This window comes from Phyllostomus discolor, chromosome 11, assembly GCF_004126475.2.
Source record: "Phyllostomus discolor isolate MPI-MPIP mPhyDis1 chromosome 11, mPhyDis1.pri.v3, whole genome shotgun sequence".
Lineage (NCBI taxonomy): Eukaryota > Metazoa > Chordata > Mammalia > Chiroptera > Phyllostomidae > Phyllostomus > Phyllostomus discolor.
In genome coordinates, this window is record NC_040913.2 from 80,312,471 (window position 1) to 80,332,875 (window position 20,405).

Below are 20,405 nucleotides of genomic sequence, written 5' to 3' on the forward strand. Positions count from 1 at the left end.
AAAAAGAAAAAGAGGCAAGTACCTCCCATCAAAAAACCTGGGCCCTCGCAAAGGCAGACAGCTCAGTATTAATCTGAGCCCACGTGTGCCATGGTTTTGTCAGGCATTCCAGACTTGAGCTTTCATTCAATTACTTCCAGGAGCAGAAAATATCTCCCAGCAAATCAGGACCGGCACTCAACTGCCCAGCACAAAAGAAATCCAAATGAAATGAAAATAAATGATTAAGGAAATGGATGCTGCTCATCACATCTTTCTATTTCATTTCAATCTTGGGCAGAATAAAAAAAAAACCCTCCTTTGACTTACACATGTGGGCACACACATTTTTATTATTCTATATCAAGTACTTATGCATTTCAAACCATGCATTGCCATGAAAAATGAATTGAAATAGCTCTTAAAATAACAAGCTCTTCAAAGACGATAAACGCATCTAGATTAAGAAGGCAACGTCAAGAAAACTATCTAAATAACACAATTTGAGGGCCTTATTTTTCTGAGCCTTTTTTTGTTTTGTAAAGTGAAGTATTATGTGTTAGGATTGTATAATCCACTTCCTTTCAAACTTGTTATTGAAGGCACAGGTGGCCAACACAAGGCCCGTGGGCTGAATCCGGCCCTCCGCCTTGTTTTATCCCGCCTGGCACCTTGTTTCTACCTGGAGGCAGCAGCTCCTTGCTCCTTTATGAGTAGCTACATTCATACAGCCCTAAAATTACATTCGGGCCTTTTGAAGGCAACTGTGAGGCTGATGTGGCCCCCGGTGAAAATGAGTTTGACACCCCCATTTTAAGGCAAAATACCTGGTTACAAACGCAAAGTAACTCCTACCATCTCCATTATTAAAGATGGGCAGGCATATCAGTGCTCTCTCTTAACATGTTAGCAAACTTGCTCTGCTAAGGTCCCCACGCACCCACCCCCTACCTTTGGCTTTTGCCCTAGTCTCTGGTGCTATCAAACAGGAAACATGAAAACTGTCCAAAAAAACCCTCAATAAAAGGAATAGCGAGGAATTCTAAAAACAAAAAAACAAAGAACAAAAACAAAAACAAACAACCCCCCCCAAAAAAACCCTGTTCATCCATACTTTAGTTAATTCTGACAAAGAGAAAAAGAAAATCAAGAGTCAAATAAAAGCTCAAGTTGCCTTATCGAAGAGCAGTGAAAGCGAGCACTCGGCAGCCACCTGTCAGCACAGGCCCTCTCCAGCCGTGCCTACGTCCAGCCTCCCACAGGCGACACTGCTCACTCTGGCTCTCCAAGTTTGTGCTCAGAGAGTATTTAAAAGATATTACTGTCTTTTCAGTGACCTAGAGCATTATTTTCGTCAAAACTGCCTAGAACCCCAACCCCCACCCACACAGACAATCTAATGGCGAAATTTTGATTCAGGGATCTCTTTCTCGCTTAGGAACACTCCTGGTTTTGTGCCTGGTATGTTTTTTCTACAAACCCATCGAGAATCTTATTTTGTTGCTAATCTCCCTTTGTTGACACACGAGGCAGGAAGGGGTCTGCAGTTCCTTTCAATTCACATGTGACCTTGGACTAGTCACTGAACTTCCCCACATCTCAGTAGGGGAGAGGCAATGTTTTTCCAGGCTGCTTTGCAAAGTCCTGGAATTTCCCATAAAAGTGTTTTACAAACACACAAGGACGAGGAAAGATCCCCTCTCCATGCTATGAAGTTTGAAAAAGAAAGCTCTGTGGAGCCCGTCCCTTATGAGTTTATGATCTCTCCAGGCCCTGGAGGTATCTATGATTTCAGAACCTCGGCATCTTCTGTCCCCTTTATCACCTGACTGTGACAAAAGGCGCCATGTGGCTGCGGTGCAGTCCGGTGCACAGGCCACCGGCCTCCTCACCTCCAAGGTCCCTTCCTCTCTGGTCTCCCAAGTGCTGCAGCCTGAGAAATGCTACAGCCGCAGGGTGTGGAAAACTTTTGTCCCCCAGACATCCTCCAGAGACTCCGGCGAGAAGGAAGGCGCCTTTCTGACAAGGCAGGAAGCAGCGTCCAGTCCTCTCCGCAGGACACTCGGAGGTGGGGCAGGGAGGAGAACAAAATGTGGATGGGACGTGTGGAAGGCATCTGAGGACTCTGCTTCACTGACCTCAGCCTTCCGTCAGCTTTTGATTTTCCTCCTGGGGGCGGGAGGGGGTAAGACTTGAAAAGGCCACCGGGCAGAGGCTTGTGTGAATGGAAAAGGAGTGTACTTTGCACACTGCCACTCAGTCTCGTGGCAGAATAAAAAGCAAGGATGTGTGATTAAGAAAAACGCATGCCAAGCTCTAACATTTTTACCTTTGGGTGCCCAAGAACATTAGTTCATTATTATGCAAGCATTCTCATGATGCCATTCTCATGTTTTCAGTGACATCTGCGAGAAATTTTTCCCTTAAACATATTATTTTAAAGCACTTTCAGCCAAGAAGGCGTTATTCAGTACAGCCAGCAACAGGCTAGAAGGCGGCATCCCGGACCCCTTGTCTCCACGGGAGAGACAGCAGCTCAAGTCTCCATTCACTAGGCCCCCAGAGAAGGGAGGCAAAACCTACCACTTCTTCAATCCTGAACCCTAACATCGTAGCTCCCTACCTAGGAGCTCCAGTCCCCTAGGAAACCGCAGAGTGACTGCAAGGCTCCACGCGATGCCAAGTGACAAATACTGTTTCCTAAATGGAATCAGCTCCTGACAAATGCGTCTCCCCAAGGTGGATCTGACAGCCACGCATAGACCACTGAAATCCTAGCTCTGCCAGGCGCCGCCATGGATGCTGACGTGTCTCCCCCTGCAAGCCCGACCCCTCATCTGGGAAATGGAAATCACTGCATTTCCTTGGTGGCCTTGCGGTAAAAACAAAAACATATGTGTGGCTATGAATGCAAACACGGTATGTTTTACTTCCGTAATATTAATACTATCTTGTCTAAAGTCTGCAAATTTTTTTATATAACTTAAAAAAAAGGAGTTATCTGTAAGAGAGAAGGCTGACTGTTTCTTGTGCACAGGCGGAGTGTGCAAGGCTTTCTTCCTGTCCTCCGTCAACTTCAATGGCAAGGAGGGAGCAGCCAGCGAACAAAATGTCAGGATAGAGCAGATGGCGTTCAAGAACCCCCAGCAGGGCTCCTTATCACTGATCACGATAACCCTTAACAACAACACAGGGTCCCCCAAGGAACAGGGCAGACAGACAGGAAGAGCCCCTCTCAGCTGGGAATCTTACCCCCGTTACAGTAATTAGATTTCTGACTAATTAGAGGCTCAGAGAAAACACCCAGGGCACTGGCACCAGCAACCCATTCTTAGGAAACATGTTTTAACCCTCCAGCGGCGTCTCTCTTAAAAGAGGAATCGCCCTCAACTCTCTGAAATCCTCCACACACAACGGCCACAGAGTCCGCTGGAAGGACAGTTGTAAATGTCTGTTCCAGAAAAGCATTTTCCTCCCAATTTCACAGCCACTGAAAAGAGAGCCTTGGGACTGCTTTGCTTTCCAGGACCGAATGATCGCTTGTTTACACTTCTTGGCTGGGCGTTACTTCACCTGACCATCACAGCCAGGAACCTACGTCTTGAATGCTGGATGTAGATCATTCCTTTGCACTGTAGCCCCGCTGCTCCAACGTAAGTATCTTAGGGGCAAATCCTGGAAAAATGAATGCTCAGAGAAATGCAGAGGAAGGACTAAATTTAGAAATTAAGTTTTCTCTCCTCCACTGGATCTCAGTTCATATAATTCTAATCCTTGGGCTGTGCAAACATTAAAAATGACAATCTCCTTTCTCCCCAGGTCTGCTTCATAATTTCACAAACAGGCCTGGCTGGCATGACATGTGCCCTGATGCCAGCTAGAATGTTATTATAATGTTATAAAACATCTATAATGTTAGAAAATGGCAGCTTTCAACCTTTTTCATCTCGTGGCACACATAAACTAATTACTAAAATACTGCAGCTCACCCACAAATATATTTTTTGCCAACCTGACAAAAAATAGGTATAATTTTGATTCATTCAGAAGGACGGCTATTGCTGTGTTGGCTGTTGTCATGTTTTTATTTGACCATCTAAGGGAAAAGAGGCCAGTGCCCCTGACTAAAGAGTCAGTTGTTGCACGTTTTCAAATTTTTTTGCGGCACAATGGCTGAAAATCACTGTTTTCAAGCACCAAGAATTTGGTCTTCAGCAATTTGGCAACAGCCAGGGAGGAAGGGGAAACATCTGGAGTTATTTTTACTTCTGCAAGTCTTGTGGCTGTACAGGGTGAATGCTAGGGTGGGTCAAGTATTGTCTGGAGCGGGCCAGGGTCTTTTTTTTCTTTCCTCTCTGCATGGCCTCATTTCCGTCTTCCTGTTGCTAGGAAGGAGAGTTAAGTATGAGAAAACTCGTGTTTACAATACTGGACCATCCTGTCCAGCACAAGGCTCTCTTCAAAAAAGTACAATTCACTTCACCCACTGTACTTTGCATGCCCCAGTATTCTGGACCAATTCACCCTTCCCTGGCTATTTTCAAGTTGCATATTTACTTGCCTAAGTCATAAAAATACCACTCTCATTTGAACATTGCATCATGGCTTAAAATCTCCATGGGGACACCAAGGGAAACCCAAGTACTTATTTTTGTATTTGAAACCACCTCTTGGAATCCCACCAAGTCTCTGACTGGCGGCATCTCACTGGGGCCCGCCACATCCCCTGAAAGCCTCTACAGGGTTGAGTACTATACACATTTTTCACTCATTTCACAGGCATACGTTGTTTAATCATAATACGTGTTTCTGTTAATGTGGTATCTTCTCCAGAAGCAACCAAACATCACTTTTTAAGAAACTTATTTGGTCTTTGCTCTTTGAAATACAGTATAGAAAAAGAACAAAATAAGAAACAAATAGCCCTGGCTGGTGTGGCTCCGTGGTTGAGTGTGGGCTTGGGAATCAAAGGGTCGCAAGTTCAATTCCCATTCAGGGCACATGCCTGAGTTGCAGGCCAGATCCCCAGTAGGGGGCACGCAAGAAGCAACCACATGTTGATGGCTCTCTCCCTTTCTTCCCCCTCTAAAAAGTAAATAAATAAAATCTTTTTAAAAAAGGAATAAATAAAGAAAGGCTTTAGGTTAAAGTGCAACCCGCCTCTCACCTTCGCTCCACAAATATAGGAAAATCATTTGACTGGTCCAGTGTATAAAAACTTGGAGCACTGCCTATAATTAGCCAGTTAACTACTTGTCTATTCAACCTTTTCACTCTTTAAGGAATAAGTGGTGTTTTTCTTAAGATCTACAGTTGGAAAGTTAAGACACAGAGTTAAGCAAAACCACTTCTCCCATCCGTTCTAAGGAAAGGCTGAAGTTGGGAACTACCTATTCTGCTTCCGAAGAGTTGGGAAACCAAGTCAGTCTCTGTTCTTGAGCTTCTAGCCAATGCGCTGTAAGGTATCACTCAGCTTGAATTAAAATGAAATCTGTTTTTGTCAAAAGCAAACTTCTCAAAGCAGCTGGGAGAGAAAGTCAGTCTGCGGTGCTTCATTTTAAACTCTGAACAGTAGTGCTAATGATAAAAATATGCACCCAGGCTTGGGCCATGCCATACATCTGGCATGCCACAATAAAAGTTCATATGAGCAATCGCCAGCATTTTCTCAGAAAATGTCTTGAAATAACTTCTGAACGTACATCTGCTAACTATTTGACACTCATTCTCCAGGATTTTAGTCCTTCCATTAGGGGGGCTGTTGACTTGCAGGGCAGCCCTCAGACCATCTGCTGCAGTCTGCAAGCCAAGGTGGCACCGGGTGCCTCCATTAATTCCACACTTATGGTCTGCAAATTATCTCTGCGGAGGACCAGATGGATGCTGAATTAGTCAACCTCTTGGAGCTGCTGATAGATTTACATTCAGAGTTCTGCTGGGCTATTAGTTTTCCCTCATCCTTTCAGCAGAGTTTGGAAAAAAAAATGTAATTTGAGACTCAGTATTCTTCTAGCTCCAGAGCTGTGATCTTTTTTCTACCCCACTGCGTCAGAGATGCCACCCTCACGAATCCTTCTGTGGTGGGTGGCTTTGCTTAGTTAGGCTGCATTCCTCCACCCCAACAATGGCCCAACCAGCCTCTGGGTCCCGAGGACCAATCCATTTCCTAACCATGCTGGGTGCATAAAGATTCACAGCTGGCACAGGGCAGGGTTTTCTTCTCCACAGAGCAGACGGACGACACGCAGGGGTTTCCTTCTACAATAACTAGCATAAATTGGGTGTTTGTGGGACATCTGTACCCACACACTGTGCCAAGCACTCATATTAGTTCGTTTGATCCTCACAACCTCCGTCCGTGCGCGGTAAATACGGCTAGTATTTACCCCCATGTCACTGATGAAGGAGGTACAGAGAGGCCCTGTCACTTCCCAGACTCACCCAGGTACCAGGCTGCGGACCCAGGATTCTCAGGCCGCCCGCCAGCCTCGCCAGGGGTCCTCTCTAACTCCCCTCGTAACAGGGAATGTGGGGTGGAAAGAGGCGCTGTAAATTACACGTGGTAGGGCCCGTTTGCTGCGGCCAAGGGTGCAACTCCTTCCCTAAGATCAAAGGCTCGGCTCGTGACGTTGGAGGTAGGGACAAGGTCACACGCTGTGGCAGGGTTCCAAAAGGCTGTCGCCTCGCTCCGAAAAAAAAATCGGGCAGGGAGGCGTCCTTCCTTCCCATTGCTGGCCCGGGGACTCGCTCTGCGCGGGCGCCCCCTCAGGAGCCAAGGGCTTGGGCATCTCGACGGGACACTTTAGGAAACCGATTCAACGACCCAGCACGTGAAGGCACACGGCAGCCTTTCTAGCAAATAGCTTCAACACTTTCCAGGGGCGGCAGCCACCAAACTGAGACTTTTCTGAGTTACTGTCCAGCATTAAAAATATCTCAACAAATCAGTATGAAATTAAAACAATTTTTGATTTACTTTTTTTTTTCTTAAAAACGTTTCCCAAAACCACCACGATCTAAACGTTCCTAAACAATAAACTCACAGGGAGTCGACGCAGATTTTGGACTTGTAGGGTGAAGGACAGCAAGTACCGAGCCATGAAAGGTCCCCGAGGAGCAGATACTAGAAAGGCGGTTACGCCACGGCCCTGGCGACCAGAGACCATCGTCGCCTGGGATTTCCAGCGGAAATGGAATCAGCCCGGCCCTGCGCCCCACGCCTGGCCCAGGACCCCTCGCTCGGCCATGCACCCCCAGCCCGGCCCTACGTCCCGAGCCACAGCGGAAAGATAATGTGGGCTTCATTTCACTAGTCGCGGTCGCCTCCCAGCCCGCAGCCCTTCCCCGAGCCCACCGGACGCGCCCACCCTTGAGCCCCAAGGCATTGTGCAGCCAGGGGTCATTACCCCAGATAAAAACCTCCCCGCCCCAAAGCCCTCGTTTTCCCCACACTCCACCTCCTCCATTCCAAGAAACTCGGGCGACTCGGTCCCAAGCCTCCTCGTAAGGCGTTGCAAAAGTACAGAACGCCAGGCACCGGCTTGACAAGGTGGGGTGACACTTCCTCCGCGGCGGGTCCCTTCCGCAGCTGGCTCCCGCAGCTGGCCTAACGGCAAGGCACAAGTCTAGCTTACGTGTTAGGATCATGGTGTCCGGCTTCTTCCTGCACATCAAGTGCGGCAGGGGGAGGCGGGAGCACAGTGAGGAAATCGAGGCAGCCGGAGGCACCTGGGCTCCCGCGCCGCGGCAAACGGCGGCACCCAAGACGCGCGCCCCGGCGGTCCTCAACGCATCCTTGCTCGACTCTCGGTGCCACTCGCCACGGCCCAGAAAGAACGTGGGGTTTTTCAGAGATCGAAAAGAGAGAACGTTCAGGAAGTGGGGCGAAAAGCCCAGGACCGGTTGCTCCTGCGGTGAAGATGGGCCATAGCCCGGACTGGAGCGAAGCGCCTTCGCACAGGCGGCTACAACGCACTGCCTCCCGCGCGACCTCCTAGCCGCACCCTCCGGCTGGGCCCACCCCGAGGGGAGGGACTGGGCGGGGCAGCGCGGCTTCCTCTCCCTGTCCTGGGTACCCCACCGCTGCCTTCCGCAGCCCCCAGGCTCCACCCCACTACCCCTGCCTCTCCCACTTGCTGGGTCCACGCTCCTTCCCCTCGGCCAGGCTCACCAGCCACAGCCCCAGGCGGTCCTCTGACCCCGCCCGTCTTAACCCCACCCCGCCCCGCCCCGCCCGCGCCCGGCCGGAGCCGGAATGTTTCCCCCCCGGCGGTGTGCGCTTCAGCAGCAGCGGTCGCTGAAAGGTCTCCAACCTTCGGGGTCTGGAGCAAAGGCAAAGGGTGTACCCTCGAGGCGTTTAGTAGTGCGGGAGGTCTCAGCTGGACAGCACGCACTTTCCCTGTTTTGTTTTGTTTTTATTTTTTGTAGTTTAGCACACTTTGCTTAAATCTTTGTAATTCCCCCTTTCATTCTGGTAGGAACCGCATGAATAGAGGGGAAGCGGGAAAGTAGGGATAAACTATCCTTTTCTAATATGTAAATGGTGAAAGTACCTGTCCTTTGAACATTCATTATTCATTGCTAAAGCCCGTAGGTGTAATGTAAGTAATTAACACTGCTGTAGAAAAGGATGAGTTTTAAGTTTTTGTTTCTTTTATTGATTCTAGAGAGAGGAAGGGAGGGAGAGAAACATCGATGTGAGAGAATCCGCTGCCTCTTGCCCTGCACCCTGACCTGAATCGAGCCCCCGGGGCCAGGACAGAAAGGGTGAGTTTTTACTCCCCACGTCTTGAGTCTGCCGTGGGCAGCCCTGGCCAGTGTTTCCCAAATCCTGGCTCTTGGGCTACAACCTAATGGGGCTCCTGGAACTGGTAGGACCTGACCCGTGATTGCAGAGTTAGAATCTCTGATGGTGATAACTTCGTTTTTACAAGTAAGTGCTCAAGTGATTCTGATGGACTGTAACTTGAGGGACCCTGACATACTAGGAAGCCTACATTTTTTAAAGCTCATAAGTGAATACAAACTCTGTAAGATTTTTAAAAATCCAAACCAGAGTTCTATGAAAATTTACTTTGGGGCCAATTGATTTTCTACTTATTACCTCTGGGCAAAGAAAACGACTAGTAACCTAAACCCCTTAACTCAATAAATGTATGAAGAACATTTGCTATGTAGCCAATTCTGTTCCAGGCCCTGGAGATGAAGCAGTGAGCAAAAACACCACCACCACCACCACCACCACCAACAACAAAAATGGCAAATATCCCATCCCTCCTGGAGTTTACTTCCTGGGGGGGAAGATGCACAATTAACAAGTGAAATACATGGTCTGGCAGAAGTAAGGCCTTCTTGAATGTGGTTGGTAGGATAATAATATGGGTGTAGTAATTTATAGTTTTAATTTGAACATGTTACCTAAAATGTCATATGGTGTGCTTGAGTGTGATATTGTTATGTGAGATTTTGTAATAAAAGATTTTGTGATAAAAAAGGCACGTTACTTGTCCTGGACCCTCTCTCTGTATGTAGTATCTTAGATGGCACTCTACAAAGCAGGGGGGAGGACAGAGGAACTGGAGACAGAGTCTATTTTTAAATAGGGTTGCATGTAAATGGGAGAATTTAGTCTCTCTTAGTTTAAAATGTATTGATTTCATAGTCCTGTCTCAGTTTACATACACAAAATTCATTCAAAAACAAGATAAAAATGCTACTCCCACCACCCAGGATTAGGCTCTGACGAGTCGCATTTCAGGAGGCATGGGGCTTCTCTACTCAACAAATAGTTTCAGGGCTTTTGCCTACCCTACGATTGTTCCGTAGGACAAGGGTCTTAGGTCTGGGCGGTTTTTAGCAGCTTGAAAAGTTAAAATGTAGCACAGTATTTTGCAGACACAGCACTAAACAGGATGACCTTGATAGGAACTCACCCAGATAGATAACTGCAGCCAACTGAAAAGAAGTTAACATGTAATTAACTAAAGACTGTATGTAAGCAATAGCTAAGCTTCTCTTTCCGGAGACAGAGCTTTGGATGTGAATCCCACCTCCTTCACTTGCTTCAGGTAAATGAAGCTACCTAACATGTCTTGTTCTCAAATAGGCCATCCCAAGTGATTGTATCCTAGAAACCACTTAAGTTCAGTAACACAGCTGATGCGGACACAAAGGTAAAGCAAGGGCAGGCCCATCTCTGCCTTCTCAGAGTTGACAGTCTAGTGGGGAGGGAAGAAGGGGCACATGGCAAAGGGGTGCTGTGAGAGCCAGGAAGTAGGGACCTGCTCTGGCCCAAGACAGGAAGAGAGAGCTGCCCACTGAAGTTTGCATGTTGAAGCAATGGTCAAAGCGCCCACAATTGCTGGCAGGGGGGAGTTGGAGTCCAGGAGATGCTGGAAAAGTAAGGGCAAGAACTTTTGATTCCTTGCATGAACAATGAGAACACATTGTAATAGTAGGAGGCATCCCATGATCAAATTTGCATATATGTATATGTGTGTATGAATAAATGAATTTGCCAGGGAGAGAGTGAATTCAGTCCCCCACTACCACAAATTCTGCATTGAGTTTCCCACATTTGGGGAGATCGCAGGGGTCAGCACATCCAGAATGCAATGGGTGAGCCTCGGCCTGGGAAAACTGCCTTCCTGATCATGGCATCTCCCCTGCCCGCTAAGTATCGAATTTGCATTTTGAAAAGATCATTCAGGCTGCAGTGTGTATTTCAGACTTGGAAATACGGAATACACCTCCTAAACATACAAATTTCCCTTATTTATTAAAAATCCAAACCTTAAAAACGTAGATATTCTAAGCATCTCCTCCGAAGCATATCAATTCTCAGAATAAGTTCTTAAATGTTCATTATTAGCTAGGAGAAGTTGCATTTTGGTTTAACTGGGTGTCTATGAGACTGTGCAATCCCAACACACCCGCCCCCACTAAGTGTTCACCTTTCCAGAATAAAGCACACTAATATTTTTGTCTCTTCTTGCCCAAGCCTCATTCCTTTTTCCTAGATTATTGATGTCATCTTCTCTACTTCATTACATGATTCTGGAGATTTAAAAAAAATATTGATTGATTTGAGAGAGAGAGAGAGAAACATCAATTTGTTGTTCCACTTATTTATGCATTCATTGGTTGATTCTTGTATGTGCCCTGACCGGGGATTGAACACACAACCTTGGCATAGGGGGACGACACTCTAACCAACTGAAATATCCGGCCAGGGCATCAATTATTTGTTCTCTATGGCAGACTAGAAAAAAGAAAAGAACAAAGGTTTGACACGAGGTCCTATGCCATTCTCTTGTTTCCATGCTCTTCTCTGTTTGGGCATCAGCTGCAAGGGAGCTGTGTGCAGGAAGAGCCGCTCCCTCCCTCTCCGGATGTTTTCACGTTCAACTGTCATATTACCAAGGCAAGAAAATGCACACAGCTAAGACCTAAACTGCATGGCAGATGGCTGAGTGACTAAGGACACCCTCTCACATTTTTTCCACTACACTGTGTTAGAAAAAAAAAAAGCAGAAAGTGTCTAAAGGCGCTCGGGCAGGTAATACTGGTTGGGAAAGCAAGCCACAGCAGGCAGGCGAGATCTGAAGTGCCCAGGACCCTCCCAAGGGGACAGCGCCACGAGGCCCCCTGGATTGTTGGCAGACGTTGACACACCGACCTCCCTGCCTGGGGTTTAAAGATTTTTCAAGACCTCCTAGATTTCTGTATTTTCATATTAAATCTACCAATTTTTCGGTGCTGGTAACAAATTTAAAACAATTTAAACCCATTCCAAGTAGTTTCAACTGTAGGCTTCATTTAGCCTGGGGACAACTAATTTAAACCTCTGCTCTAGTGATATGAGCCAAGCAATCTCTTTGGAAATTTATTTCTTTCCCACAGGAACTAAGAGGTTCCTGCCCTTGGAAAGTGTCGTAATATAATTTGCGTTCAATGCAGCACTGTGAAATTTAGTGCATAAAATTTTTTATTGTCGTTCAATTGCATAAAATACTTTCACATGTAATATTCATAAGAGATATGGTAAATAGAAAGTTTTGAAAATAATTTTTAAACAGTACTAATTTCAGAGAAGTACTCACATTCAAAATTTAATGCTTGTCCTTAAAACTTTCATTGATACTTAAGTTCCAGTGACTCAAGTCTGGGCCCTTCCACCACCGTGCACCCTGGTCTCTATTCTTTTCAGAAACGTTTAAAACCCAAATGCTAGCAGGGTAGGAGGGGGAAAGAGGGGAACAAGAGAGGCTTAAGTGGAGAAATAAATTCACCTCTTTTAGATTTTACCAAAAAGAGCTCTATTTTTCAGTAAAGCTTTTTTTGGACAATATTTTTTTGAAAAATTTAAGTTTAAAATATGGGTAAGGTTTACTTAGTCTATCAGTGGCACTTTTAATTAAGAGGAGGGAGTCCCTTGTTTTTGCATAAATGTGATATAAATCTCCCTTTTGGATAATCACTTACGCTCCAAATATGAGCCAGTCTGGCATAGTACTTTAATCATTTAAAAATATTTTTTAACCCTTAGAAAAGACAGTGTGCTGCTGAAACAAAAATGAACACGAATAAATAAGTAACAGGGATGTAATTACAGCATGGTGACTCTGGTTAATAATAAAACACATTGTATTTCTGAAAGTTATAAATTGCATAAGGCGATGGATGGTAACTAGAATGTGATCATTTCCCAACACATTATTGAATCATTACAATTTACATCGGAGACTCATATGTTAGATGTCAATTATATCTCAGTAAAAAATAACTTAGAACAATGAACACGAGGAGAGGGCTTGGAGGAGAAGGCTACCAGGTGGGACGTCGGAACAGATCCAGCTCTGCAGTAGTTCAGTGGAGGGCTTGACCGCACTGGATTCTCAAGTCTGGTTTGATAAATCAACGGGCATGCTTTCCTGAAATACCGGTCATTACAATACTTCTGCAGGATCTGCTTTTGAAGGCTATTCCATCTAACAGCTCAGGTAGTTGGTTATTAGCTCAAGGCCTCTCTGCTCCAAATGGCAGAGAGGTGAGCACGGGAGGGCTGGCCCCTGGCCAGTGGGCCCCACCCCCCCGCTGCCCCCACCTGCCATCTGACCTTCACCGGGGCCGCTCCGGTGCTTCCCTGCAGCCTCTGATAACACAAAAATCAAACCAAGTGAAAAGTAAAAGTTGGGATTATTTTTCTATGTTCTAGGAACTCGGCTATTCTAAGCACCTTATGTATGTAGAGTCATACAGATTTGTCCTTTTATGTCTGACCTTTTGTTATTACGGTTGAATATATTCATTTTTATAAATCAGTTATATATTTTAAAGTTGTCTACTTAATCATATAGCCCTTTTTTGATGAAACATCTTGTCTTTTCATGCTGATTTTTAAATAGTATTTATACATTAGGGATATTATCCATTTGTCATTTAGTATAAAAATACCTTTACAAGTTTGTCCTCTGCCTTTTGAGCTGGTTTGTTTATGATATCAAAAAAATCAACAAGATCCAAACAAAATTCAAAGGTCTTACTTATTTGTTTTTTTTTCAATTATTAACTAGGAGTTTACTTAAGTAGTTTTCCCTGCATGTTTTGAAAGCAGAAATGCCAAGACACAAAATCAATTTGCAAAACAAGGTCACTTAACAAGTGGGATTTTTGCTTTACTTTTACTAATAGGTTTTATTATTTATTCAAAAAAATACTTTAGCTGTCTTATCTGATTTTTCTATGTCCCCCAGCAGCACAAATAAATGTGTTGCATAAAATGGGGTCTCCACAGAATTTGTTGCAAAAGCCTGGCAGGGTCAGGATATAAGTTGGAGACCTTGACACAGGCATTGAGTTTTTGAGAAACTTGCGGATTTTCCATAAGTGCAATGTGTGTGTGTGTGTGTGTGTGTGTGTGCGCGCACATATATATCTACTAATAAATAAAACCTGAACCACCTAAGAGGTTGTCTGGAACTAAGCACAATGCCAAAATACCCATGTTTAGCCTTTTACCTTGTAGGCAAAAAACGTACTGTTTTCTAACAGCCTGTTTACAAGAGCCATTTACATGGTTCCTTGTACATGCTGACATTTGAATCAATATCTAGCATTCTAAGCACTTGTTCAAAGAAATTATGATAGCTTTGAAAATCTGAGTGCAATCATTCATAAGATTGTCCTTATTAAGGAGATGTTTGTGTTCATTTCGGTTGGGATTTGTTGCTGTTTCTTCATAGTAGATTGGTTCGTTCAAAAAAAAATACTACAGCCTGGGTTTGGGCAATTGCCTGAAAAATAATAAACAGTTCTTTTTTCGAGCTGCTAACTACAGCATGTTGGCCATGATGGTGTTATTTCTGGAAACCCCCACACAGCTCCAGATCATTAACTGGCTTTAACAGTCGGTGGGAGGAAGGAGCTGCACGGAACCGTCGAGCTCGGCTCTTCATGCATAGCTAACTCGGGCAATTATCTCTAATGAATTCAGCTGAGTCACGCTGGATTTGGGGAGAATTTCAAGGCAAGGAAGGAGACCTGGTCATCAGGGTCGTGAATTGTGAAAGACCGATGTTTGGAGATTTTACCACGAGAGAACAGACTAGATTGAATCTCTCCTATACAAATATTCTGCTGTTGAACAAACAACTGTTTTTGTACTGATTGTTGCCATCTTTCTGATGGGCTGACAAAACAAACAAGTACAAAAAAACCCCACATTTCGAAAACCCCATTGAATTTGTACCTGAGTTCTCTGGGTCTGAATTAGAACGGTAAATCTGTAAGGGTCCTGAAGTCCGCACGTGGGCAGAGATCTGATGTAAATCATGTTCCTGACTCGGTCAGACACGACCAGTGGCCTTGAGCTGCTCACATAATGATTTCTCTTGCTCCTTGGTTTATTATTAAAATTTTATGTGTAATATATATGATACATAGGGGGACCCCCAAACCCCAGAATTTACTTATAAGAAATTGTGTATTTATTCTTTCGTGTTTCAATTTCTGTCACCTTCAAAGTACTCTCCATTTGGTGCAATACTCAAAACAGTCTTTAAACTCATCGATTTTGATGCCTTTTAGTGCTTCTGCCATGTTTTGTTTTACCTCTTCCAATCTTTTCCACGTGAGGACTTTATTCATCCCAGGAAACAAACAAAAAAAATTGGCTCTGGGTGAGATCCGGTGAATAGGGAGGCTGGGGCAAGGGGTCATGCCAGTTTTGCTCAAAAACTGCTGAACCCTCAGCGCTGTGTGGGCAGTTGCACTAAGTCACTCGTCATATTATGTATTACATAAATTATATATTATTATCTATAAGTATATATTTTATTATTTATAAGTAAATGGATATGATTTACATGGTGAAACAAGGATGTTAGATCATTTAACTAAGGATTTTAAGTTGAAGACATAATATAGTTTGGAGGTAAAACTTTTTATTACAGATAGGGAATTCAACCCAGTGGTTGCATAGCTTGCTTGATCTCACACTAATCACTGAAGAAGCAAGAATTTGAAGCTGACCGTAAAACTCCTAGAAGGAAACAGGCAGTAAATGCTCTGACATTTCTCTCAGTAATACTTTTTTCTGATGTATCTCCTTGGCAAGGGAAACACAACAAAAACTAAACTTTCTTTTTTTTTGTAGAATGGGATTATGTTAAACTAAAAAGTTTTTGTGCAGAGAAGAAAACCATCAACCAAAAGAATATGCAACCTACTAACTGGGCGAAGATACTCACCAATGACACATCCGATAAGGGGTTAATACCCCCAAATTTCAAAAAACGAATACAACTTAACACCCCCCCCAAACAATCCAATTAAAAAATGGACAGAGGACCTGAATAAACACTTCTGCAAAGAGGACACACAGATGGCCAATAGACATGAAAAGAAACGTGATGCCTCTAAGTGTCGGAGAGATGCAAACTAAAACCACAATGAGATATTACTTCACACATGTCAGAATGGCTCTCATCAACAAGTCAGCAGGTAACAAGTGTTGGCAAAGATGTGGAGAAAGTGCAAGCCCTCGTGCACTGCAGGTGGCATTGCTAATTGGTGTAACCACTATGGAAAACAGTATGGAGGTTCCTCAAAAAATTAAAAATAAAACTACCTTATGACCCAGAAATTCCACTTCTGAGTGTCTATCTGAAGAAATCTAAAACACTAATTTGAAAAGATAACATGTACTTCTATGCTCACTGCAGCATTATTTATAATAGCCAAGATATGAAAGCAGCCCAAGTGCCCACCAATAGGTGCACAGATAAAGATGTGGTACATATGTACAATGGAATAGTACTCGGACATAAAAAGAATGAAAATATTACCATCTGAGAAAACCTGGATGAACCTAGAGGGTATTATGATAAGTAAAATAAGACAAAGAGACAATTACTGTATGATTTCACTTATATGTGAAATCTAAAAACAAAACAAAATAAACAAATGAACAGACAAAACAAAACAGAAACAGACTCATAAAGAACAAATTGATGGTTACGAAATGGGAGGGGGCTTGGGGGACTGGGTGAAAAAGGTGAAGGGATTCCGAAGTACGAATTGTCGGTTACAAAACAGTCATGGGGATGCACAGGATGCCATAGGCAATGTAGTCAATAATATTGTAACAACCACGCACAGTGCCAGGTGGCTACTAGACTTATTGGGGGGACCACTTTGTAAATTATATAAATGTTTAACCTCTGTGCTGTACACGGGCAACTAATATGAAATAATTCTGAATGTCAGCTGTAAATGACAAGCAGTAAAAAACAGTAAGTTGAATCTGAGTCTCGCTGTGGTGACGAACACGGCCAGGGCTCTGAGGTCTAACCACGTGTGCACAGGGCACTGTTCCACGTCTCGCCTTTCCAATACACAGTGCAGTGCGGAATTAGCATTCACATTCACGTCTTTGAATAGGGCTTTAAACACATCCAGCCTTCAGCCGTGCTGAACACAAAACGGCGGTGATAAGGAAAAAGCATCCACCGAGCAGACGCCACGCCTCCCACCCGCTGAGCGTGCTGTGGATGCCTGGGATGTACCTGCTGTGGTGGGACTCTTCCCTCCCCTCACCCCCGAAAGGCCTGCTTCTCATGTTTCCTAAACCTGGACCAGAACCTCATTTCTCAGAAATCCACAAATTAGGCCTTTTCACATGTTCCTCCTTCACCATCACGGAGGCCTCACGAGGTATGTGGTGCGGTCTCTATACTTGCCCATGGAATGCAGACCATGCTGTTTGGTTTGGTAGAATGTCGAGGCTCTTCACGAAAATGACCTTCTTAAAAATAAACCTTTCTCTTCTTTTTTTTTCTGTGTTGCTGCTCTCATTTCCCAGTCATATTTCGATTTTAACCTTCCCACCACATTTTTTGAAATGGAATGTGTCTATCCTTGTTTGTGAGATTTCTTTCATGCTTTTCACTGAGTACTTTTCCACTTTTCCTACACTTAATCTTCCTCCTTTTTAAAAAAGATTTTTAAAATTTATTTTTAGAGAGAGGGAAAGGGAAGGAGAAAGAGAGGGAGAGAAACATCGATGGGTGGTTGCCTCTCACATGGTCCCCACTGAAAATCTGGCTGGCAACCCAGGCATGTGCCCTGACTGGGAATCGAACCGGCAACCCTTTGGTTTGCAGCCCACGCTCAATCCACTGAGCTACACCAGGCAGGGCTTAATTTCCCTTCCTCCAGGAAACCTATTGTGATTATTACAATGGAACAGTCAGAGCAGCACTGAGAGGCACTTTGGACCCAAGCCTTTGCTCTCAGCGACACAAAGACTACTTTTAAAACAACTACCAAACTAATAAAAAGATGACAATATGTGGCGGGCCGACTTGCTTTCTGGTGCTACAGTCTTTTTTGCATCTGACTCATTAGGTAGTCCGTCTGGTATGCAACAATACTCGACATTTGCAGTGCTCTTCAGTGTAACTTTTAGTTTCCACAACACTCAATAACTGAGCAAGGTATTTTGTTGTATTTTCTTCTGATCTTTTTCTTCACTCACCTTCCTTCCTTTACCACCCAAATGTGTGTGTGTGTCGCCTTTTACATCCCCGTGACCTTCAGTGATTAGAATGTAGCCCAAGTGACTCGACTCTCCTTCCAAGGTGGGTGGGAAAAGGTCCTGGAGCGTCAGTGAGTTTTTCGTGGGACAGTTGTTCACTCTGGAGTCTCCCACAGAAGAAGTTTGGCTACCCTGAGGCCCTGATGTGGAGACACAAAATGTAAAGACAGACATACAGACAGACACCAGACGAGCTCCAGCTGTTTGGGTTTTCCCAGCGCAGGCACCAGACACAAGAATGGAGAACCCTTGAAGAGCCCCCGGCTGCAGCTACCGTCTGGCCGCAGCTGCTCCGGGGCCTTGAGAAGGAGCTGCTTCGCTGACCCCAGGTGTGTCCCAGGTCTGCTGGTAAAATAACTGCTGTTGCTGGATGCCGCTGTCTTGGGGCGGTTTGCTAGACAACTAGGTAAATACATAACTAGAACGGCCACGTTCTTCAACCAAAATGCAGTTGAATCAGAAATCAGTAACAATGATATGTTTTAAATGTTGTAACTAACAATTTTAAAAAGTACACATCTCATGATTCAAGAAGAAACCATACTGGAAAACTTAAAATACTGAATGATGGTGAAAGTACTGCATATTTAAACCTGTGAGATACAGTGGAAGCTAGTATTTGAGGAAATATATACACTTATTGCTTATATTAGCAAGGGAGGAAGGCTCAATGGGAATTAAACACTCATCTTAGAAAAAGAACAAGAGATTAAACATAAAGAAAACAAAGCAAAGGAGTTAATAAGCGAAAAAGCAGAAATAATAAAATCAGAAGGTATGAGCAGGCACAGAAAACCCATGGTAAACAAACATGGCAATATGCTTACACTAATTCGTAATCAAAAATGCAAATCAAGGCCATAATTAGCTACCATTTTAAGTATAGTAGACTTACAATTTAAAAGTCTGGCCATCTGGCACTGCTAAGTGTTATTAAGGATGTGGATCGAGAACCTGTATGTATTGCTCAGAGAGAAGAGCATATTGGTACAACCTTATCAGCAAATAATTTTGCATTTGTTTTAAAAGGACGTTGTGCCGTGATCCAGCATTTCTGCTCTGAGGCGTATTCCCTACGGAAATCCTTGCCTATGCGCATGCAGACAACTCGAAAATGCTTACAGTGACATTCTATTACAAAAATAGAGAATAATCCAAATATCCACGGACTGGAGAATGGATCTCTACAAATGGCATATATACGCAGTGGAATGTCACATAGCAGTGAACATCAGTGCACGAGCGACAACAGGGATGAGTCTCAGAAACGATTTGGAGGGAAGTGCTGACACTAAAAATAAAGTGCTTATGCAGTAAAGTAATCCCAAGAGGTGAAGGTCAGGATGCGTGCGACAGTCGGGGTTGTGATCACTTCCGGAGCACGGCAGGGGCACGAGAGGTCTGGGGAAGAGAGCGTGGGCAGCTGTGATAAGGAAGGGGACGTTCTAGTCATTTAGTTGACTTGGGGGTTACCAGCTGTTGTATTATTAAGCATTATAATTCTTATTCACATCTATTTTCTTGTTGGTATTCAACATTCTAATCTTAAGATTTTATCGAAGAAATAACACTGAAGAAAATATATCGTATTATATAAGAAATTCAACTTTAGAGTCTGATCCAGATTTGAATCCTGAAACTCGAACTTATTTGCTGCATTCCCTTGGAAAAGTTACTTTATCTTCAAATCTTACTTTGGCCACCCATCACATGGGGATATAGTTGTGAAGATTAAAATAGATTACATTTATAAAGACCTTGATACATATTTATGAAATTAGTAAGCCATAGTAACTGAAACCTTAACTCAAAATCTACTTTTGTGGTGTGTGAGTTTGATCTTTAGGCTCTGAAATTATGTTTGTAGTTATAATTATATTGCTATTTTACCTGTGTCTTGAAAGGGCTTCCTTTTTCAGTTATTGTATTAGTAGTTTTATGTTGTTGGCTGTTATTGAAAAGTCCCAGAACTTGTGAATTAGTGATACTGAAAATAATAACCATGAACTTTTCAATATCTAAACTTATTGAAATCCCTGATACCTGCCTTCCTCCTTTTATCTTTCTTTGCATTATCAAAATTAATATTAATAATTATACTAGTGATAATAGTAGTGATAGTAATTTAATTCTGAAAGGGAACATCAACTTTTCAATGTTAAAGTTTATTCCTGTCACTTGGCATCTAAGACACAGGCTGTTCATATTTATTTCAATTCTATGCTGTTAAAAACACTATGTCCTACTGCTATTGCTCACACTGTTAGAAAGTTTAAATTTGGGAGACTGGAGTCCACCGTAGGGTTACAGAAAGACTTACAATGCTCTG

At 43.8% G+C, this 20,405-nt stretch overlaps 1 protein-coding gene and 1 non-coding gene across 6 annotated transcripts in view; both read right to left on the minus strand.

Annotated features, from left to right (window-relative positions):
• DLC1 (DLC1 Rho GTPase activating protein) overlaps positions 1 to 20,405 on the minus strand; it is a 338,602-nt gene that overhangs the window by 37,072 nt on the left and 281,125 nt on the right. The window contains exon 1 of one of the 5 annotated variants that reach the window (XM_028526377.2): positions 7,614 to 8,106. The exons of 3 other annotated variants lie outside the window; for them this stretch is intronic. In XM_028526377.2, coding sequence (XP_028382178.1) covers positions 7,614 to 7,650 — 37 coding nt within the window. In that variant the 5' untranslated portion in view covers positions 7,651 to 8,106. Of the gene's footprint in view, positions 1 to 7,436; positions 8,107 to 20,405 lie in introns of those variants that run through there. One more of the 5 variants, XM_028526375.2, reaches the window with a different exon arrangement.
• Positions 10,496 to 10,658, minus strand: LOC114509027. The gene has a single exon (XR_003685595.1). It is a non-coding gene; the product is annotated as a U1 spliceosomal RNA (small nuclear RNA).